The following is a 24,422-nucleotide window of genomic DNA, read 5'->3' on the forward strand; positions in this document are numbered from 1 at the left end:
GCGTATAAGGTAGCTTACTTGCCTGACAGACCTGAGAAATATCTATAGAAAGCTTGAAATGTCTTCTTTTAAACAGAACAATTCAAAACGAAAGAAAGCAGACTGCTGCTTGTGTAATCCGTATGAAATGTGCATTTCTCTCTGGCACGTTCACTATGCGAAGATCATGAGTCAGCATCGTCAACTTCAACTATGCAGGGCACTGACGCAGAAAACACTTGTTTATTAATAAACAATTAAAATGTCTCCTTGCTATATTTTACATATTCATAATCATTACTTTTGCCGGTTCTTTGTGACAGCTTTTAGGTGCTTTATTGGCAGCGCCACCCTTAGGCTATGTTACATGAACGCGTCACCGCATCAGCACCGAAAACAGGAGATTTTTTTCAATCCCTGTTTTGGCAGGGGAAAAACTGATCAGAAAATGTAACGAAACGTTGTAGAAATGTAGTGGAGTAGAAAGTATAAGTAAAAGTCAAAAGTAGCCTATGCACTATTGATTCTACTTAAAGGGATAGTTCACCCAAAAATGAAAATGCTGTCCTCATTTATTCACCCTCATGTTGTTCCAAACCTGTATGACTTTCTTTCTTCTGCTGAACACAAAAGAAGATATTTTGAAGAAAGTCGGTAACCAAACGACTGATGGACCCCATTGACTTCCATAGTAGGAAAAAAAATACTATGGAAGTCAATGGGGACCAGCAACTGTTTAATTACCAACCTTCTTTAAAATATCTTCTTTTGTGTTCAGCAGAAGAAAGGAAATCATACAGGTAAAGTAAAAAGTAAAGTAGCCTACAGATAGGTAAAGATACAACTATGTGAAAAATGTAGCCTACTTCAGTAAAGTAACGAAGTAGGCTATTTGTACTTCGTTACATTCCACCACTGCTGATTAACAGTAATGTAAATGCTAAATGTGCTAATACCTGTTGATACTACAACAATGCAAAGTATATGCTCTTAACCTTGCAGTTTTTCACATATCATGTAAGACTCAATTTCTCCATTTCTTTGCACAAAACTCTCCAGAAAATGCCATTTAATGGTTTATTTTTCAAAAAAAATTCACGGGGGGAATTTTTTATAAAAAGGCGGAAGCAACACATGCATAGTGCTTTTAGCTTCGGAGCCGACCGGTTGTGTCCTCTCTGAGTGAATGAGCTTTAATATTGTGTCTATCTTACGCTCTACGAGTCTGCTGTTTCGGGAAGGGATCTCTCTGTGTTGGGGTGACGGCGTTTCAGCGACCGCGCGATTTCCTGTCTGCCGGTTGCGTCTACACGCTGTTGATTCAAAAGTTGTTTTCACAGCTGGTAAACGGTTGAGTGCGCACAGCGGGCTTGCAGTTTCCCCGCTGTGTTGCCGCGTTGGGTCCCTGTGTGCTTCAGCACAATAAAGAGAGTACTTTCTTCCTGAAAGAGCAGCACGAGTGAAGATCGCGTCCTTTTCAGGATGACGTTTCACTCTTGTGTTTCTGGATGCGATCGTTTCCTGTCCTCATTTGACGGCCACGATCGCTGCTTCACATGCCTAATCAGTGTGTTGAAGCTGCGTTCGTGGGTGGTTCATGTTCTCTCATGAGTGCATGACCACGTCGGCACGTTGTTCGTCTCTCCTTTTTCGCAAAGGCTTGAGCCGCTCAGCGTGCCGTGTGCCGTCGAGCTGCCGATTGACAGCGTGGGTTGTCACGGCAACCCAGCGCGTGTCAATCGGCGCTCAAGATGCGCGGTCAAGATCAAGACTCGCGTGCCTCTATGAGGTGAGTCCCTTTGCTTATTTCCCGATCTAGTTTCTCTTCTGGTGCACCAGAAGAGGGCTACTTTGGCGAATAACATTGGTGATCTGAGGGTTACAGTGAGCACGAACCACTCACTCCTCTAGCGCATCGCAAACATGCTGAGATGGTGTTCGTGGGTGGTTTATGCTTTCTTATGCCTACGGGCCTTCTCTGCCGTCTGCCCCCTGGTGGAAGCAGGTTGGTGTCAAGTTAAAAATGCCCAGACCCTGCTCTCGGTCGCTACAACGCCACCAGAGCCGGGTCCCTGTCTTTCACCTCGCTGCCCCTCCGCGGGTACTCCCAAGTTCAGGGGCGTCCACTTCACCCGTGTGCGGTCAGTGGATGCCCCTGTCTTGCGGAAAGAGATCGATGTCCTGCTGGTGAAGGACGCGATCGAGCCGGTCCCTCCTGCTGAGATGAGGTCCGGGTTTTACAGCCCCTACTTCTTTGTACCCAAGAAAGGCGGTGGGTTACGGCCAATCCTGGACCTGCGAGTTTTGAATCGGGCCCTGCACAAAATGCTCACGCAGAAGTGCATTTTCGAATGCATCTGTCCCCAGCATTGGTTTGCAGCGATCGACCTGAAGGACGCGTACTTTCACGTCTCGATTCTTCCTCGACACAGACCGTTTCTAGGTTTGCGTTCGAGGGTCGAGCGTATCAGTACAAAGTCCTTTCCTTCGGGCTGGCCCTGTTGCCACTGTTGGTTCCTCATGAGATGTGTTGTGCGATCACAGGGACATGGTGCTTCGGCACCTCAGCCGGTTGGGGCTTCAGGTCAACTGGGACAAGAGCAAACTCTGCCCCGTGCAGAGGATCTCTTATCTCGGTATGGAACTGGACTCGGTCGCCCGGACTGCGCGCCTCACGGAGGAACGCGTCCAGTCAGTGCTCACCTGCCTCAGCCTTTCGAGGCAGGACAGCGGTTCCACTGAAACAATTTCAGAGGCTCCTGGGGCATATGGCAGCCGCAGCCGCAGTAACGCCGCTCGGCCTGTTACATATGAGACCGCTTCAACGCTGGCTTCACGATCGAGTCCCGAGGTGGGCATGGCAGAGCGGCACGTTCCGGGTCAAAGTGCTCCCATCGTATGTCACGACTCGCCTCCCACCTCCTCCTATGGAGTCAGAAGCATCTGAGGTCGCTTCGTGCCGTTCAGGTTCCAGGGGAGCTCAACCGTGTGGCAGACGAGCTCTCATGGCTGCCTCCCCTGCCAGCAGAATGGCGACTCCATCCCCAGGCGGTCCAGCTGATTTGGAGTGTCTTCGGAGTCGCACAGGTAGACCTGTTTGCCTCTCCAGACACGACCCATTGCCAGTTGTTCTACTCCCTGTCTGAGGGGACCCTCGGCACGGACGCCCTGGCTCACAGCTGGCCCCGGGACCTACGCAAGTATGCGTTTTCCCCCAGTGAGCCTTCTTGCACAGACCCTGTGCAAGGTCAGGGGGACGAGGAGCAGGTCCTGCTAGTGGCGCTGTATTGGCCCACCAGGACTTGGTTCACAGAACTCATACTCCTCGCGACAGCCCCTCCTTGGCCGATTCCTCTGAGGAAGGACCTCCTTTCTCAGAGACGGGGCACTCTATGGCACCCGCGTCCAGACCTCTGGAAACTCCATGTCTGGTCCCTGGACGGGACGGAGGTTCTAGATGGCCTGCCACAAGCAGTGGTAGACACCATCACTTCCGCTACAGCCCCCTCTACGAGGCGCCTCTATGCGTTGAAGTGGAACCTGTTCGTCGAATGGTGTTCCTCCCATCAGGAGGACCCCCGAACTTGCCCGATCAGAGTCGTGCTTTCCTTCCTGCAAGATGGGTTGGAGCGAAGGCTGTCTCCCTCCACCCTCAAAGTGTATGTCGCTGCAATAGCCGCGCATCACGATGCAGTAGAAGGTAAGTCTTTGGGGAAGCACCACCTGATCATCAGATTCCTTAAGGGTGCTAGGAGGTTAAATCCACCTTGTGTTTTGCACTCTGTACCCTCTTGGGACCTAGTTTTGGTACTTAGAGCTCTTCAAAGTCCTCCCTTTGAGCCTTTGTTGACAGTTGAGCTTAATATCCTGTCCATTAAGACAGCGCTCCTGTTAGCATTGGCCTCTTTCAAGAGGGTCAGGGATCTGCAGGCATTTTCAGTCGACGAATCGTGCCTAGAGTTCGGGCCGGGCCTTTCTCAGGTTGTGTTGAGACCCCAGCTCGGATATGTGCCCGAGGTTCCTACCACTCCCTTCGCGGATCAGGTAGTGAACCTGCAAGCACTGCCCCAGGAGGAGGCAGACCCAGCCCTAGCTTTTCTCTGTCCCGTCCACACCCTGCGGGTTTATAATGACAGAACGCAAAGCTTCAGGACCTCAGATCAGCTCTTTGTCTGTTACGGAGACCAGCAGAAGGGGAAGGCTGTCTCCAAGCAGAGGTTAGCCCACTGGTTAGTGGATGCTATCACCCGAGCGTATGAGTCTCTGGGTGAGCCTTGTCCTCCCAGGTTGCGCGCTCACTCTACTAGAGGTGTTGCCGCTTCCTGGGCTTTGGCTCAAGGCGCCTCGCTGACAGACATCTGTAGAGCTGCGGGCTGGGAGACACCGAACAAGTTCGCTAGATTCTATAGCCACGTGTGGAACCCGTTTCCTCCCGAGTACTCGCTACGGCCAGTGGTGTGAGGGAATAGGTTGTGTCGGCTTGCTACGCCACTCCGCCTCTCGGCCGGATACGTGCGTCCTTTGCTCCGTTTGGCGCCCTACGTTGGTGAGCCTCGTGAGTTCCTCCATCACCCCTCCGGTGCCAGGCGTGGCCGCCCGGCGCCAGGTCTGCTACCTCTAGTAGGAGTTGCTAGTAGACTGGGTGCTTTTTCCAGTGGTCTCTACGGCGACCCATGATGCCGCGTGCAGTTCAGCCGTGTCTTCCCCTTGACAGACTCGTTCTGTCATCCCTGTTGAGTACGCTCCCACTTCCCTTGGATTGGGACCACCTCAGGGACTGCCATATGTTTCACTACCCCAATGGGTTAGTACATATGTGTATTCCAGGCCTTCCACAGGCAGGCTGGGCTTCCGCAGTGACCCCCACCGGGGGTACGCTTTCCCAGTGTTATCCAAAATCCACTGTGCGGGTCTTGCGGAACAGCAGTGTGATTCCCTAGCTAGCTCCCGCAACTTATTACAAGAAACTGCTGCAGGGTAGTTTAGCTGGGCGTTGGAAGGGGCCAGCACCATGGCGTTTCATTAGGGATCCCAATTCGTCAGGGAACTCCCCCGACGACACGTCGGAGTTCCCAGGACGAAAGGGAACGTCTCGGTTACGTATGTAACCCTCGTTCCCTGAGTTCAGGGAACGGAGACGTGTCGTCCCTTCGCCATGTTGCTGTACCTTCGCGTAGGACTGGACACCGTTCGGCTCCTCAGTGAAAAGCACTATGCATGCGTTGCTTCTGCCTTTTTATACCCGCACTGGTAGGCGGGCTGCGGAATGCAAATCCTGCATGCCAATTTTCATTGGCTCGTTTTAATTCACTCGTAGGCAATTGGTCTCCCTAGCGTGATCCCAATTCGTCAGGGAACTCCCCGACGAAACGAGGGTTACATACGTAACCGAGACGTTTTGTTTTATTAATATTATATTATCTGCCATTATAGTTGAAAAAAAGATTTTAAGTACAATACAAGTGCACATTCAATACTATTAAGCATACTTCTTTTTCACAAGAGAGAAAGATTTGAACAGGGGTATGCAACTAGTTTTTTATATTTTCTGAGGAAAATATGAGTGACACTTACCTGTGCACAAGGTTGTAGTTGGTCTGAGTGTTTTTTAACATGTTGCTATGTGGTTGCTAGGTGGGTCAGGTCCCTAGGTGGTTCATGGTCCCTATTTCATAGTTCAGAATAAGTTATGTGCTGAAGTTTAATGCTTTAAAATATGTGTGAGAAAGAGTGAGAGAGGATTGACTGCAGCACAAAGGCCCACTGATGTGTCTCTGTGTAATATACACAGTGTGTGGAGTCTGTGTAATATACAAAGTGTGTGGAGTCTCTGTATGTTTACTGTGGTGAGGGCTTGAACAGTGGCCTGTTTGTCTGTAGCCAACATAATAAGGATAAGACAGGGAGCAGGCTTCACTTTAAACCATTATAAAACAGGTAAAGGCCTCTTTTCCTTCTCAAGTCATCAAACATCACAGCATGATTTCACAATTTCAGCTATTCAGGAAAGGAGAAATGTGTTTGTTTCAATAATAAAATAACTCTTTAGGTCCACAGTAAAGGTAGAACTTCAGTGTGTTAGGGGTTTATGAGCTGATGTTTGTGTGTATATTAGTCTAATGTGATTAATGGGTTCGGCTGCAGGAATACACTCTTATAAAATCACTTTAGTAAATAATTCATAGCAATAGAACACACTTATTCAGCTTAGGGTATAAATAAACCAGCAGTTTAGGAGCCCTCCGCTTCGGTCATAAAATCAGCTGTTGAAAGAATGATTGAAAATCTGAAAACTCAGATAATTCAGCATGACTTGAGCCCGTTTACTGTTGTGGTTTAATTAATCAAACACTGATCTCTCCTGAAAAGATTGAACTGTAGTTATAACTGGTTAGTCAGGCAGTTAACTTTTCTTCAAGCCTTCATCATCTGTTTTTGCTAACTGAATTTTAAAAGTCTTTTATGTATAGATTTTATTGTTTTACCTTGGTCCCAGGTACAGACTTTCAATCTAAAACAAAGAAAAATCCATCATATATCCATCAAATATTAATACAATTTAAAAATCATCACATTGCATAGTTAAATAATCATAAACTGTGTCAGTCTCAGTGCTTGAGATATGAGACTTCGATGTATGAAGACAAAGAGAAATCAAGGATTTTTATACTGAGTAATTTCCAATCAAGCTGTTATTTTTTTAATTATGAAAAATGTGAAAAATCATTTAATTGTGTTTATTGATGATACATATGTTTTCTTTGATTTTGTAGTGCTGGCTCGGCTGGTTTCGGACCTGCAGGCGTTCTTGCTGGTTCTGGACAGTGAGAATCTCAGTTATATTGCTCAGGCCCAGAAAAAATCCATCTCAGAGCTGCTATATAAACTACAGGACAATAAGGACACACCAGGTAAACACTTGGTTATATGAAGTAAATGTGACTGTATATGTAAGTATACACTGCCGTTCCAATGTTTGAAGTAAGAAAGATTTTTTTAATGTTTTTGAAAGAAGACTCTGAAGGTCCTTGCACACTGAGTCCGAAATTCCACGTTAAAAATAAATATGACCTCACGTTGTGTCTATCACATTTACACACTGCCTCAGAAACTGTAGTCCGTCATAAAAAAATTCGGACTGGGTTTGATTTTCTGCGTTTTTCACATCCGTAGCAGGCATTTTGAGAGGTGTTTTGACAGTTCAGAGCCACCGAATGACGAATTGCTCAGTGTGCAAGGACATTTACGCTCACCAAGGGCTGTATTAATTTGATCAAAAATACAGTAAAACCAGTAATGTCGTAGAATAACTCCAGACAGGAGATGAACTCAAATGTTGGGTTTATTTACAAAATAAAAACTCATCTATAAACTAAACCAAAAGAAACAAAGAAACAAAAGAATCCAGGAAACAACAAGGTCTGTAGTCCATGTAGCAAAACATTGACAGTAGCAGACTGATTAAATTCCACCGTACAAAGGGCAGGGCTCCAGACTAACTTTTCCACTGGTTGCACTGGTGCTAACAACTTTCTCAGTTGGTCGCACCAGCATATGATTTGGTCGCACTCGCACCTTTTTTTTTGTTTTTTTTTTGCTACATGCCATGGGATTAATCAATGCATGCTGATGGATAGTGGTCTTAATCTGCATACCCTAGTTTTGCACTGATGTAAAAAGACTGACAGTGACACAAGACCTCATGTTAGCAAAATGTTTTAATCTTTTAACTCTCAAAAAAACTATTAAAAAAACATGTGTGTTCTTTAATGTTTGATTATAATTTTACTGTCTTCACATAGGGATGGGAATTGATAAGATTTGATCAATATCCATGCCACTGACGATTCTGCTTATTGATCCGATTCTTTAACGATTCTCTTATCGATTGTTGATAGCACTGTGTGGAAAAATGTGCTTTGTGTCATGTGCTTTTCAAAAAAAAAGTTGTTTTATTTATTTTAAAGCTTGAGTAAGCAAATTGTACTTTTTATGAATTTTAATTTTATGTAATTTATGTAATAAATAGAACCTTATTGTAAAGTGTTAGCCTACTGATTAGTTATACACCGATTCAGACGTCTCCTGAGTTCACTGTTGGAAAGATCAGTTGTTTTAACCATTCATTAAAATGAATCGGTTCAAAGGAGTCATTAGTTCGCGAATTGGACGTGTCATGCGCGTTGTGTGATTATCCCAGCAGTTAGGACATGGACATCCAAGATTTCTGTCAACACAGAAAACATTTCATCACTTGATAGTTTTTTTCGTTTAATTAAAGTGTTGTTTTATGGCAGCTGAATGTCCTGAACACTTTTCAGAGAAGATAAGGCAACTTATTTAGCACAATTCACACCCAGCGGTAATTCAGAAAAAGAAAAAAAAAATCTCTGAATGCTCCACATGAAACTTTGGTCTTCCGACCTTTTACCACCGTGTCGATTTATTTTGATTAATATGTGCAAGGGAGAGAGAGCAAGACAGCGCTTAGTTTGGAGACGGTGAAGTCTTGTTTACACTTTCGCCTGGCTCCGAAGAGAGAGAGAGTGCACGGCTGCGCGCACGCGACCGACTCTCTCTCTCTGCTCGTTCTTTCAGTTAAACATGCGCCCTGTCACAAGCGCAGCAGTTTCATCTACATTAGCCTACTCCCTGATCAAATAAGACTTTGGCGGGACAAAAATTCACTTTGGCGGCCGCTAAAACAAGTTCAATGCAGGAAAATTCATGCGTGAATTTAACTGAGTAACGTTAGTCAGCTACATGATGCACTCGCACAGATACGACCACATACAATTTTAACTCGCACATTCTCAAAAAATGGTCGCATATGCATTTTCCTAAACTTTTAAGCATATTAAAAACACCACATTGACAAATAAACAATATTAAAAGCTTGATTTTAACCACAGGGGGTATTTAAACGTCCCATATGTGCGCTATCACTGCAGCACAGCTCCAACAAAGCTGTCATGTTTTATACAGTTTTTTTTCCATATCTGTCTGGAAACACTACAGATCCACCTGCAGCTGTAGTGACTGACTGAACTTTACCCATTTTGCAGGATAAAGAGAGTCAGTGGAAGGTCATGGTAAGATTGGGGGGGACAGATGTTCAATTCGAAGACCGTTACTCTCATATAACCTATATAAAAACGCCATCTTTACCACCATATCTTAAGACTTTTATATGTAAATGACTTCTGTTATGGATCTCTAACCTCTTCATGCTTCAGTTTATAGCTCCACTTTGGGTTTTGGGTTCTTACAATTTTATGAATGTTTATATAATATAATAAATTACAATTTTATGTGTTTATATGTTTTATGTTTAGTAGAGGATGCAGAGTACATGATTATGAACTGTCCTTCTGGAGGCCCCAGTGATCTCAGGGAAAGCACCACCACTGAGGCTCATTTGACAGAGGAACCTATTTCAGTCACCTCTACTGAGCGACTGCAGCAAGGGGTGAGTCCAGCCCTCATGACTCCATGATTTGATATAACACTGAAAGATTTATTGACATGATATGAGCTCTAAATAGAATGTTACAGCTTTAAGTACTTGCTCATCAAAGAAAGAATTTTGTTTTGTATGAAAGCCAATATTACATACGAGCAAATATTATTTGAGTTGGTATGGACCCTGTTTACTTACTCTTTCCTCAGTCTTATCGTGCACCATTTATCTGTTCATAGTCAGTTTTCCAAATAAAAAAAGTCTTTCTAACCTTTCATCACAATGTAATAATTGCTCCAGTCACAGCACTAGCCTTTGTTTATTTTTCAGCCTGCTCCTCCTACTCAGTCACATAGAAACCACAGCTAGCCCTACATTTTAATTTTAATATTTCTTTTTTTATTCTTATTTGATTTCTTTTAAGTTTAAGCGTTTCATCTAATATTTACATTTTTTTTTTTCAGCTTAAATAAAATAAATAAAAACTATTATTTTTTATTTTTTTTAAACAGTTACCACTTGTTTGTGGTGTTTGTGACAATTTGTTATTATGAAAGCATAATTTTATTCAACAGTTTAGTTATTCTCTATGGGTGCTCAATCGGAAGGCTATGTCCTAGACAGGCTGCATATCAAGGCTGCCAAGTCATCAAGTGACGTCAAAGCACATCCCATTTTTTGAAGTATCCTTGGAAGGCAGCCTTCGTTTCACGTCCTTTATTTGGCTTATTTTGAAGAATGCATCACACATATCTTATGCGCCCTCTAGTCACCCACAACCCTTTGAGCACATTCAAATTCACCAATTTTTTTTGTTGCAGAAAATGAATCTGTACTGAACTTGTCCAATTTCATTATTTAATAATAATTTAAAATCAGAGATGAAAGCATTGTGTCATGGAACAGAAGAATGCAGACAATGGTAAAATCCAAAGAGTGTTTTTGAGACACACACACCTCACAGTTAGTTAACTGGAAGGCTGGCTGGATTGAAGACGAGATGATCACTGAGGACTGAGGAGGACAGAAGACTGGACAGTTCTAGATGGAATCACACAGGTAAGTATCCACAGGTTGGTTGTCGGGTTCGTGTTCAGGGTAGAGTGATGAGACCATATGCTGATGAGTGTGTGAAGTAGGCTTAAATGGAGTGGAGCTGAGGAAGGTGATTGATGGCAGGTGTGGATGATTAAGGAGAGTGTGCAGGTGGGAGCCAGGAAGGATCATGGGAAATTTAGTGCAGAAGTGACTTGTCTTGTTACTGAGGATTGTGACAGTACTCCCCCCCTTCCCAGAAGGCATGACCTCACAGCTTGATGAGGTAAAGCTGGAGGCTTAGTAGACCGTGGATATGGTGCAGGGATGCTAAAAGGAGTAGGCGAAGGGATGGTGATCGCAGGTGGAGGAATGGTGACAGTCTGACGACGAAACCCTGGCGGCAATGATGATAGTTGTCTGGCACAGACCCAGAGCCAACAGCCCTAGGTGGATCCCAGGGCGCAGATGGAGAGCCGATGGAGAAGGAGACTGGCACAGGAGGCCTAAGCGACAATCGTCTGAGGAGTCAGACTGCCCAAGGACTGAGGCGATGCCAGTGTGATGAAGGACCGAGGCATACCCGAGGGGAAGGAGGAGCCTGCTGCAGCCATGGGAGTAGAGGAACTGAGCATAGCGGAACATCCGCAAGTCTATGGCAGAGGTGAACCCGGGGGAGTCAAAAGGCCTAGGCCCTAGGGTGTCTGGCGGAGCCGAAGGTGGGAGGAGCCAAAGTAGAGCCGACAGGTCGACGGGCCGAGACTATCTGAGGCCGGAGGCGGAGCCACTGGATCTATCAGCTCAGGCGTTGATGGTGGTTGCAGGACCTGAAGCTCGACCGAAGTGCTTGGCATTGCAGGAGATGGCGAAGGGCTGACAACCTCCAGTAGAGGCGGGGCTGGAGGACTGGCTGAGCAAGAGACAGATGAAGGCTAGACAGGGTCGAAGGTAACAATACATTGTCCATGCAGGTGTCTGTGCTGTCTAGAAACAGCGATGAAAAATACACCAGGGTCCATGCTGACCTCTTATCTTCTGGCACTGGCTGAAGCATCGCGGCGGGTGGTAGCTCTCCGTCTGCGGGGGGCTCACACGTTTCCTCCGTGGTCGATGGTAATGGAATGGGCTCTGTGTCCGGTTGTGTTCTGGACCTGAGGTAGACAATCTCCAGACAGTGGATGATAGAATCTCTCCGGTTCAGCCCAGAGGTGTCCCAGAGGAGGAAAAGTAGATAGTAGATAACTGGAAAGTAGATAGTTGAGAAGATACTGCCAGGGTAATGTTTGTTTGCAGGCAGAGATGACAGGTGACTTGTAGGCTGGCTGGATTGAAGATGAGATGATCACTGAGGACTGAGGAAGACAGAAGACTGGACAGTTCGAGATGGAATCACACAGGTAAGTATCCACAGGTTGGTAGTTGGGTTCATGTACGTGTTCAGGGTAGAGTAATGAAGCCAGATGCTGTGTGTGAAGTAGGCTTAAATGGTGTGGAGCTGATGAAGGTGATTGATGGCAGTTGTGGATGATTGAGGAGAATGCGCAGGTGGGAGGCAGGAAGGACCATGGGAAATGTAGTGCAGAAGTGACTGGTCTGGTGACTGAGGATCGTGGCATTATGTTTTGTTGTAAATCAATCATATAATGCTAAATTGTTCATAATGTAAACCACTGGGAGACCAGTTGTCATTCACTGTATTGTATTAATGGAAAGGTCAGTTAATATAACTATTTTTAATATTTCATATTTCCTAAATTCATTTTAATAGTATTTTCCAACTGTCACTATAAGGGTACAAAGATTTATGATGTAGTCATACAGACTTGCTGTACTAGCCTATCTCATTCTAGCATTTAATGGTGAGGAGGAGTCTAACCTGTTACTTTATCATTTAATATAACACTGATGAAACACTGTATGGATCAACCAGCATCCAGGACTGGAACTATTCATTTATCATAGATTCATAGAATCTATGATAATGTAGTTTCAATGTAACTTTGAAGTCTCATTCACAAGCAGCCAACTACTGGCCTTGGTGAATGAAAGAGTTATTGTCCAACAGCAAAAGATTTATTAGTGTCAAGTCATATGCTTGTCTTTTATCAGCCTGAGGTAACTTTATATTATTACAAATTTAGAAATATTTTATCTCATATGTTGTTTTACTATGCAAATCAACGTTGTGACATATGCCAACATTGTCTAAATGGACACCCTCTGCCAGACATTAAAAGCTGTTTTATGTGTATGTGGGGATATTTGAATCACAGTGGAGAATTCCAGAAATGCATTATAATGATGTCATGTACTGGTAGTAAGCGCACAACGTAGGAGATCCAAAGAAACACTTTATTTAACAATACTAACACTCAGGATATATCACAGAAATACACAACCACGTTAACTCAAAAAAAAACGTGAAAGGTAATTACACTGTAAAACCTAACAGTAATATGTACTAAATAAAATTGAGTTCACAGCACTCAAATATTACCGAAACTTGAATGACTGAAACAGAACTCAAACTGAATGAATTATAGAACATTTCTAGATCCCAGAATGATAATTGTATAATTAAGTGATTAATTAAGTGATGATTGGGCATTAGTGATGAGCACCTGCTGTTAACAAGCAGAATCACTGAAGGAAAGAGAAACACAAGAACTACAACTGACTTCCAGCCACAGCAAAATCAACTGGAGGTAAAAGAAGACATTAAATATCTCAAGATCTCAGCAGAGGAGGATTAAACAACTCCACGAACAGCATTACAAGCTTTACTTATTATTAACCACTTTGACTTTATTACTGCCATTCGTCTACAGAAGTTCTTATTAGAATGAACAAAGGTCTAGAAGTTGATGATTTGTGTTTCATTTAAGCCTACTTTAAACATATTAGTTTTACTCAAAACTGTGATTCTACAGCATAAGAGCTAGCCATGTTGTGACCATCAGATAATATGAAGGATTTTACAAATAGTTGTGCACAAAAAGTTTCACAGAAAAGGTATTGCATTACTAAGACTCACACAGACATCAAGAATCAGCATATTAATCTCAACAATGGTGACCATTAAAAAATGATTCATGCTGCAGTGCATGCTGGGTACTAGCATAATACAAAACTTATCCATGGTTCCCAGCATGCATTGCGGCATAAATAATTTTTTAATGGTCACCATTGTTGAGATTCATATGCTGATTCTTGATTACTGTGTAAGTCAGCATGATACCATAGAGGTTTTTAAAATCTGATTGTCACAACAATGGGCCTTACAGCAGAATCAGTTCTATTATAATGAATAATACAAGTAATACATCACCTGTCTAATAAGAGATTAGGCTCTGGAAAAGATCAGAGAATCAAGTCACTAAATTATGATTTTTATCATCTAAACACAACCACATGCTCATATTTTCTTTTGGCGTATGTGCCATAACAAATTTGTTTTATAAACACTCAGTTACAGCAGCCAGAGGAAAAACTGGTGTTATAAAGTCAAGGGTCAAGAGCCCAACTAAAGCAAACACTGATCACTATCATGGTGTCTTTAAATGAAACTCAATAAATCATTAGCATCTAACCCTCTGTTCATTCTCAATAACAACTTCTGTAGACGCATGACAAAAGTCAAACTGTTTAGTAATAAGTGAAGCTGGTAATGCTGTTTGTGTAGTGGTTTAATCCTCCTCTCCTGAGATCTTTAGAGATTTAAACGTCTTTTATCTTGAGTTGATTTCATCTAAGGTTGTGGTTGGAAGTCAGTTGTAGTTCTTTTGTTTCTCTTTCCTTCATTGATTCTGCTTGTTAACAGCAGGTGTTAATCACTAATGCTCAATAATCACTTAATTAATCACTTAATTTCTTGACTGCAATGTATATCTACTTTTAGTAAATTCAACTGAAATAATTGCAGAGTACTCATAACTATTGGTTTTTAAAATTAAAAGAATTAAGACAATCAGTGTCCTCAAATGTAATAAGTTAGCTTAACTTATTGAATTTGACTTTGTGTGTGACATTGTGAGCTAACAGTAACTGCAAGTGCTCTGAGTTCATTTAAAGTTTGTCATTTCACTGTTTTTACTCAATAAAGTGAAGTTTCAGCTATATAAAGTATTTAAATGCAGTGTAAAGTTTAATTGTGTAGTAAGAAATATTATTGTTTTAGTGGACTCAATTAAAATAAGTTCAGAGTACTCATAACTATTGTTTTTATAAACTTAATTGAATTGAGGCAATCGGTTTCCTCAAATGAAATGAGTTAGCTTAACTTGTTGGGTTTTACAGTGTAACAGAATTAGAAACAGATGTGGAACTAATAAGTAACTAGGGAAATTAACAGGCAAACAGAACTCAGGCAAACTGTAAGAGGGAACAGAATGAAAACCAAAACCAAAACAAAACAGAAAACAGATTGAGACCGTTACAAATGTAATTCAGATTCACAAGAAATCAAAAATAACATTCCAGTGCATCCCCCTGAGTGATTCATGGTTAAAAAACAACGATAGCAGTACTTCAAGGACAGAATCCACCTCCAAATTATGAGTGAAATTAATTTGTTGTAAGAGTAGGGGATTGTTTTGTGTGCAAACTTTATTTAATTTTATTTTAACTTTATTACAAATTGCAGCATCATACATAGTTTTAAAAAATTAAGAAAACAGACTTTAGTTAATTAGTACTGTCGCAACCAGCATCTACAGCTTTTACCTCAATAGATAATTTTTACACTTGAAATTAACGGTCACTCTGTAATTTCTTGTTTGTTGCTTTAGCCAATATGACAGTGTTCTTGGACTTTGACTGGTCGTGTGATCTGAACATATCAGCCCCCCCCCCGAGGCGACCCGCTACTTGTAAAATAAATCAACTTTTTTTAGGTTACTGATATGATGTGCACACTTTTAAACTGATTTTAAAAGTATCAGTCATTAAAAAAACTTTTCATGAGGAAAAAATGTATTTGGATTAAAATGATAATAAAATAATATTTAGCAATATATATATATATATATATATATTAGCAAAAAGCAACTAAATCTTTTTTTTAAAGGGACAATATATATTGTCTATATATATATATAGACAAAATATATATATAATTTCTATATAAATAAATAAGGGAAAATGTACAAATCAAAAGTTTGGGATCGGATTTTTTTTTTTTTTTTTTGAAAGAAGTCTCTTATACTCAACAAGGCTGTATTTTTTTGATACAGTAAAAACAATACAATTTTAAATAATTACAATTTAAAATATATTCCTGTGATGGCAAAGCTGAGTTTTCATCAGCCATTACTTCAGAAATAATTTTAATATGCTGATTTGCTGCTCAAAAAACATTTCTTATTATTATCAATGTTGAAAACAAATATGCTGATTGATATTTTTGTGGAAATGGTCGTTTTTTTTTTTTTTTACAGGATTTTTTGATGAATAGAACTTTCAAAAGAACAGAATTTATTTTAAATATAAATCTTTTGTAACATTATAAATGTATTTACTGTCACTTTTGAAGTATTTTTAGAGCATGGTAAAATTAATGGGGCCTGGGATTAAATTGTAATGCTTTTCCCCGGCCCAATAAGTACCCTGTACTTTTGAGGTCCTTAGTGGTCCCTTCCTGTGACGAGGCCCGGGGCAATGTTCCCAACTGTTATGTGTGGTGTGCCTCAATATGTTTGACATAGACATACAGTATGTAAGGGATATAGATGTATAATGCAATGAATACCCTAAAAACATAATGGTGTGTGTATGTGCCGTGATGTGTATTTTAGAGTACACTAGTGTTTGATGGTGTTGTAATGTATACACCAGGGCTCATTACAGTGTGTACTTGCACTGTGATGTGTATTTTAAGAGACACTAGCTCTATGGCCATAATAACAGGGCAGATGGGCAGGCTGCACACTAGTGGTTACGAGGCCCAGAGCGTCGGGGTTGGACCAAAGCTTGTGTTGTGGCCACCTGATGAGCATCTCCCAGCTTCAGCGTAGCCTCACTGTGGTCTTGCCCCTTCATCTCACCCAAGGGTTGTGCAGGGCATGAGGTCAGAGGTCAAATCTTGCCTCGTAACCAAGGTCTTTCAAGTGGGCAGTCACATATAAACAGGGACGGGAAGTACTAAAAGAGAAGAGCAGAGCTGGAAGAAGAACCGCTATGAAAACTCACTCATGGCTCTTTAGAAGATAGAGCAGTTAAAGGTCCTATGACATGCTGCTTTTTGGATGCTTTTATATAGGCCTTAGTGGTCCCCTAATACTGTATCTGAAGTCTCTTTCCCGAAATTCAGCCTTGGTGCAGAATTACAGCCACTACAAGCCAGTCCCACATCGAGCTTTCCTTAGGATGTGCCATTTCTGTGTCTTTAGCTTTAAATGCTAATGATGAGGAGAGAGGCGGGACAAGGTGGAGGGTGGGGGTGTGGCCTTGACCAGCTTGCGGTGGATGTATCGCAATGGCTCGTAGACACGCAGTCGTTCAAGCTTTCCAGTTTGACCCAGAATCTGATCCGGATGGAGAAGCACCTGAAGAAGTTGCATCTCAGCGGCTACACCAGGAGGTCTCCGAATGGTTAGTTTAAAATATTGTGTCTGGATACGGTACTTTAGTTGATTTGTTTATGTATGCTGTTACAGTTATTATCATGTAGCTAACGCTAGCCTACGTTGTTGGCCATGCTTCTACTATGCTTCGCTCGTTTGCAAGACATGATGTCTCTCGAGGAAAAAACAATTTCGCGCTTGCACTGTCGTAGCTCATTTTCTTATGGACGGGCCAAATTCTCTGGGCGGGCAAAGCAGAGAAAGGGGAGGTAACCTTTCCCCGTATGATGACATATAGGGAAGATTCCAGATTGGCCCATCTGAGCTTTCATTTTCTCAAAGGCAGAGCAGGAGACCCAGGGCTTGGTTTACACCTATCGCCATTTCTAGCCACTGGGGGACCATAGGCAGGCTAGGGGAACTCATAGTAATGTTAAAAAACCTCATAAAGTGACATTTTCATGCCATGGGACCTTTAAGGTGTGTCACATTAGCAACATTTTTGTGACATTTTGAGAGTAACAAATGTCCAGTTGTCTATTGTTGATAGTGTAGCGATGCATGAAGCACAACTCACACTGAAGTAATTTTCAACCCAAGCAGCTTTCTTTTTTTTAAAAGCAGAACATTTGTGTGACCAACAGTGAAATCTGTGTGCGGAAATCTTCTGCCCTCACTTGAAATTCCCCATTGCTTAGATTCCTATAGAAATGTAAGTAGTGTTTGATGATAGTTACACCAGTGTATCATTGATATACTATTATAGTTGTTGTTAATATGAATTAGATTTTATTTATTTATTTAGAAATATTGCCTTACAACTAGCTGAATTAAAAATAAGTTGTTGTCCATTTAACATATTTTGCTTCAAGTAATTTTTATGGCTTTAGTAAGATTTAGTTTAGATAATAACCCTGATTTATACAGATATTATTTGGACCTCAGTGTATTTGTGTACATTATAAAACACTATGCAATCATAACATATTCAGTGTATATTTATTAAAATAACAAATGGATGCACCCTTATTTGGACATTACCTGTCCATGTGCCTGTCCCTTAAAGTTAGTGTTAGGGTTAGACACTTAAAGAGTACTGTAAGGCGCTTCATATATAGAACATTTTAGGGATTCCCATCAAGCGATCATTATATGGATTTAGTTTTAATTAAGGGGGCTTTCACATTGGCACATTTGCTACAGTCTGAATCCGAGTGCGATTGTTGTCATCTTACGTCATCACAAACGTGCACAGTGCATAATACAAATCCAAATAATGCAGTAAAATGCAATAAAAGCAAGAATCTGTGATTTGTTAATTCTTTAAATGACAAAAGTACAAAGAAAAGGTTTTCAAAGTTTTCACTGACCAACTAAAGTGTATTTTGTAAATAGAAGCACATTTTGATTTTGATGGCTGCAACACACTCCAAAAAAGTTGGGACCCAAAGATGCCCCCCCCCCCTCTTTTCCTCCTTTTTTTTTATTTCTTGACAACCATGATGACTATGAAATGTAATTTTATGCTAAATGTGATGCGTTAAGATTCTTTATAATTTCTCACTTTTTATTTCACTGACAAAATAACAGCAGGCAGGTTTGAAATGTCTTGAGGGAGAGCAAATAATGGCAATTTTCATTTTTTGGTGAAATGTTCCTCTAATGACATCACTTTATTCTCTCTACTGTTTTCTTCTAACAGCCCAGTGTGGACATTTCTAGATCACAGCAATTAAGTGCAATAGGAAGTTCACCTAATTCCAGAACTCTGAGCAAAATCAAAAGCTTGTTTGAAAAAGATTGAAGGGGAGGAAGTGAGGGGGACGGGCCGTATCTTTAACAGGAAATGCCATGTTTAAATGAGAGGCCCATCTCGGTGACCCAACTCTGCAATGTGATTGGCTAGAAGGGAAGAAGAAGGGAGGAAGTGGACTTTGGGAGGATAATTATTGCTGTCTACGTGATAGAGGACAATGATGGAGTGATAGAGAGATGGACTGATAGGACAACCGCTCAGAGGGGAAGGAAGTCGGATGGTGCAAGGAGGATCTCCTGGGAGGTGTGGGAGCGATGAGGTCACCAGCCAAGTGTGCGCCAAAACCTTAGGGTTTCCATGCCAACCAGATGGTCTCAGTCCTGTAAGCATGTGAACATTGAGCCCACAGATTGGGCATCTATGGATGATTTCAATGTTACGGCCACTGGGCGTGTGAGGGGGCTTAGAGTATGTACTGATAATGACCAGAAAAAAAAAATCAAAGTCTTGATTTATCCTTATTTGTTAATCATTTACAGAGTAGCTCTTGAAGTTAGCATAAAATCTACTGTGATCATATTTACTTTTCCTTACCCTATTTTCTTAATACCAAAATTATTGGCACCATTTATGAAAATGAGCTAAAATTATTAGATTTCAAAAGCAACAATCCTTTCATTTTGGGCTTAAATGAAAGGATACATTGTGTATCTTTACTTGTACACAGCTTTTTGGAACATAATAGTGTTTTCTGTAGTAACAAAATTTTTGTCTTGAAAACACAGATTTTTACAAATATTGGCATCTCCAAGATGATGAGATGATGAAAGTCTTTAATTAATAATCCACATAGAGTAACAAAGATGAAGGTACTGTTGGCAAAGCAATAACCGCTAAACATTGACGAGACAGGACAACTAAGAACAGAAACATGAAGCTTAAATACAAGAGACAAATAAAGGTAATTAATCACGCACAGCTGAACAGAATGACAAATCAAATGTAACCATAGTGACTAATAACAAAACTGACAGGCAGGGAGAAAGAAAAGAGAAAACAAACTCAAACTGAACATAATTGTGACAATAGTGTAATGTACAGTATGAAAAATGATTATGTATTTAGAAATATGCTAAAGATTACATTTAACAGTGTTATTAAATTATTACAGTGTTATAAACATTCATTAATCTAAATGTATAAGTACAACTACTGTAGGGGAGGGGGGGGGGGGGGATACGTACAGTAGTTGTACTTGTACATTTAGATTAATGAATGTTTAGGTAATACCATACCTATTTCTATGGTAATGCATAGAAAAACAAAAAAGCCCACAGGGAAAAGCATACATTGACTACAACATAAGTTAATAGGTCTTTCTTAGCACTCTTTAGAGGGCCTCCGAGGTACGGGTCATGTGTTAGTTGTGTGTCATTCTTTCAGTAATCCTTACGTAAGATGAGTTGGTGTGTGTCTATGTGGGTTAGTAAGAGGTGAGGTGTTTTACAGGCTTAGATTGGTTTATCTTGTGCTTCATGAGGTAACATAAGCTCAATTTGAAAGGGTTAAAATTACCTGCATGTTTTAATGTGTGTTTGCTTGTGTGATAACAGTAGAAGCTATTTCCATTTAATTAAGTTCTTTAGAGTTGTTCAAATTAAAGGAGGTAAATATGGAATGTGCAGTAAATGTTTACAGGCTTAGTGAGCATTCAGGACCCCTTCTGCTTCCACTACTCATCATAAAAGTGTTTTTGTTGTTGTTTTTTCTACTACTCCAAACGTACTGTACACATTTTGCACACAATCTACAATGATGGATTTTCAGGGAATAGTTGTTTACTCACTCTTTAAAGTCAAAATTAGCTACGTACTTGGTTCTCATCGTTTTTGATCCATTAGCTTTTGGCACTTAAGTTCTTACTTGTTTTCCAATTTAACATATTTCTTTCTGGGCCTCTATCTCCTGTTCTCTAACATACACGTGAACACACAAAAAACCCTTTCATCTTTCATTCACAGATATGTATCTGATCCCCAGAGCTGTACACGCTGTGCTCTCAAACTCCACCACGCCTCCCCCAAGAGCGTGAGGGGGTAAACAGAAAGAATGAAAATATGCAAGAGATAAAACAGAAGAAACGCTTGTAATTAAAGATTCTGAAATTCTTGAGTCACACATCCACATTCCAACATAGAGACACAAAAATGAAGATGAGATATAAAAAAGTAAATTAACCCACTTGCTTCAAGTCAGTCCGTTTTAGTCTTTTGATGATGTTAATTTTCTGCAGGTTACAAGCAATTTTAAAATTGTGTTTTAAAAATGCTTATATTGTAAGTACACTTCACTTTTCTTTTTTGTTATTTTCTTTAGTTTTGGAGGTTATAGCAATGCATGTCCTAAGGAAAACTCTTATTGAATCTTGAAAAATATAAAGTTAGGGCACATGGGAATTAAGTCAACTTGAAAACTAGAGGACTTAAGACCTTAAAAATTCTGTCTACTTTTGCCTTTTTGTTTTCAACTCCCAGAAGGCTTTGTTTCAGTGCCACTGATTTGCCCTCAATGTCCGACTACAAATTACTGACCCCATTGCAGACCACAGCCATTGTCCTTCAGCTGTGCTCCTCTTGAACAGTCTGCACCATGCTCTCATAAAAACTGTGGACTGACTGACCCTTAGTACAACTAAAAGCATAGTCTCTCTCTTTCTCTTCTTTTAAATGCAGAGCTGTACTTAAATTCTGGGATTTAAGCTCCATATGTTTCAGCTCAATTTTGTTTTCCTTTCTGTAAACCTCAGATACAGTGCCTCTCATGTGCACATTCAGGTGATCACTCTGGCCAGCTGTGTTGTTGTCATTTATAGCTTTGTGGTTGCCGTGAGCAGCTCATGTGAGTTGTGATTGATCAGGGTCCAGATTTTGGTTGTGTGGTCTTCACTGTGGCTTTGCCGCTATATATAGATATAGATATAGATAGATAGATAGATAGATAGATAGATAGATAGATATGTATAGTTGGTAACACTTTATTTTGATGGTCCCTTTTGAACATTCTGTTGACTTTAAGTAACGGTGCACCTACAGTATGTCAACTGATTCTCATTAGAGTATTAGTATACTGTTTGCTTAATATCTGCTAACACTTTATTGTAATGGTCCCCTAACAGTCATTGAACTGGCAATAAATAAATTTGAAACTTGTCAACTTATTCAAACCCTAACCCTACCAGTCTACTGGTAAATATTCAGACCAGCCCGTCTGGCACCAACAACCATGCCACAATATGTCACTTAAATTACATTTATTCCCCATTCGGATGCTCATTTTGAACTTCAGGAGATCGTCCTGACCATGTGCTTTTCTTTGTGTGTGTGTGTCTTCAGTCTATGAGTTCTGCTGTCCCCCAACACCCCCCGTGTTTAGAGGAGGATGACTGTTACGAGGAGGCAGAACCGTTTGTCCCGGCCAGTCAGACTACAGGTCAGTGTGGCAGCCGACCACTATAAGACAAATAGCTGAATATTACAATGAATATCACAAATTTAAAGCAGCTGCTATAGCGGTTCATTTTTAAAGTGATAGTTGTCATTTACTTACCTTCATGTCATTCCAAACCTGCATGACTTACTTTCTTACATGGTACAAGAGACAACAGTTTAATAAAACAACTGACACGTGTGAGATTAAAAACTTTGTAATGCTAAAATCCCCATCTTTGCCTCAGATAAAGTGGACTCAGACAGCAGTCACTACGAGTCGTACGGTGAAGAGGAGGACGAGTTTGTGAAGGACAGAGCTCACTACATCCAGTGGAGCTCCTCTCAACCCTGCTTAAGACCCGTGCCAGAGTCACGCATTTGCGGATACCTTTGGAGGAAGAAGTGGTTGGGTCAGTGGACCCGCCAGCTCTTCATTATTAAGCACGATTCACTATTGGTAAGAGCCTCAGTCAGGTTTCATATATTTAAAAATATGCCTCTATTCCAAACTGCTTTGCTATTTTGTTAACCCAAGCATCTGATCTCTCAAGGTTAAAATTAACTGATTTTAGGCTTCATACTAATTAATACGCTAATTGCACATAAGGAAATTTGTATAATAATAACATTGTAATGATTTATGATTTACTCACCCTCAAGCCGTTCGAGATGCATGTGTCAATCATTTTTCAGACGAACACATTTTCAGTTATTTTAGAAAATGTGGTTAAAATCTTTCAGTGGTTATAATGTGAAGCTATGGGGTCCACCTCCTTCAAGTCCCAAAATGTGCATGCATCCTTCACAAAAGTAATCCATCCGGCTCCAGGGGGATAAACGAAGGCCTTCTGAGGGTAATCCGTGCGGTTTTGTCGTAAAAATATACATATTTAAAACTTTATAAATGAAAATATCTTGCTTCCGGCAACGGTCGACGCGCGTTCACGGGAGATGGATGCCGGTGTATGACGTAGGACGTAGCGTAGGAAGCGTCGTGACGTAGAACGAAGTACAGCTAAATCAAACGCTACGTCCTACGTCATACGCCAGCATCCATCTGCCATGAACGCGCGTCGACCGTTGCCGGAAGCAAGATATTTTCATTTATAAAGTTTTAAATATGTATATTTTTACGACAAAACCGCACAGATTACCCTCAGAAGGCCTTCGTTTATCCCCCTGGAGCCGGATGGATTACTTTTGTGAAGGATGCATGCACATTTTGGGACTTGAAGGAGGTGGACCCCATAACTTCACATTATAACCACTGAAAGATCTAAGACATTTTCTAAAATAACTGAAAATGTGTTCGTCTGAAAAAAGATTGACATATGCATCTCGAACGGCTTGAGGGTGAGTAAATCATGGGTTAAATATCATTTTTGGCCAAACTATCCCTTTAATTATGTTTTATAATTTTTTACTTATTATATATATTTTTTAATATAAACATTTAAATGGTGTCTGTCATAAAAACATGATGGATTTATTCAAAAATACATTAGATATCGAAGAACAGGTTTAGTAAAAATACAATGAACATGCAATATAGTTAATATAGAGTACATTTTTTAGCTGACTAATGAGTTTTAAAAGGCTTTTCTGAGGTAAATATAACATTACATGACATTGTTTTCAAGCCGTAAGCAATTATTGACGTCTTTCGCCAGTTAAAACACTGATTGAGCAATTACATGTGACTATATACGGATTTTAGTAAGTTGTACTGTATCTTTCAACATACCTTCTGATGTTCATTCTTGTTTATTTCATGCTGTAACTAGTAGTAATGTGAAAGAGATGGTGAAGCTCACGTGAGCTTCGCACTGCCGCATCACTTGAACTGAGGCGCTAGAGTGATCTGTTGCGCCACATTAAAGAGCTCCAAAACGGTATTTATTGTTTGAATTTATTAATAAAATTGACAGAATTTGAAAGCTGTGACTTTGTTTCATATCAGAAGTAACAAAGCACAAAGCTTTTTGCGATTTTTTGGATAGGAGGTACGCTACAATTGTATGAGAATTGTTATCGGTTCTTCAAAATGAGAATCGATTAAAATCAAGAAATCCATATTTTTAATCCACACTGTAAAAAATAAAAACTGTAAAAAGTCTGGCAGCAAAGTTTCCAAATGGATTCAG

The 24,422-nt window shown here is 40.8% G+C and overlaps 1 protein-coding gene across 2 annotated transcripts in view; it reads left to right on the forward strand.

The window, feature by feature from the left end:
* Nucleotides 1-24,422, forward strand: part of LOC307174044 (actin filament-associated protein 1-like 2) — an 85,304-nt gene that overhangs the window by 25,269 nt on the left and 35,613 nt on the right. The window contains exons 2-5 of one of the 2 annotated variants that reach the window (XM_079897694.1): nucleotides 6,753-6,890; nucleotides 9,315-9,448; nucleotides 22,183-22,279; nucleotides 22,524-22,735. In XM_079897694.1, the coding sequence (XP_079753820.1) occupies nucleotides 6,753-6,890; nucleotides 9,315-9,448; nucleotides 22,183-22,279; nucleotides 22,524-22,735 (581 nt within the window). The remainder of the gene's footprint in view (nucleotides 1-6,752; nucleotides 6,891-9,314; nucleotides 9,449-22,182; nucleotides 22,280-22,523; nucleotides 22,736-24,422) is intronic. The other variant, XM_079897695.1, reaches the window with a different exon arrangement.

The sequence above is a fragment of the Squalius cephalus genome, assembly GCF_949319135.1.
Source record: "Squalius cephalus genome assembly, chromosome: 16".
Lineage (NCBI taxonomy): Eukaryota > Metazoa > Chordata > Actinopteri > Cypriniformes > Leuciscidae > Squalius > Squalius cephalus.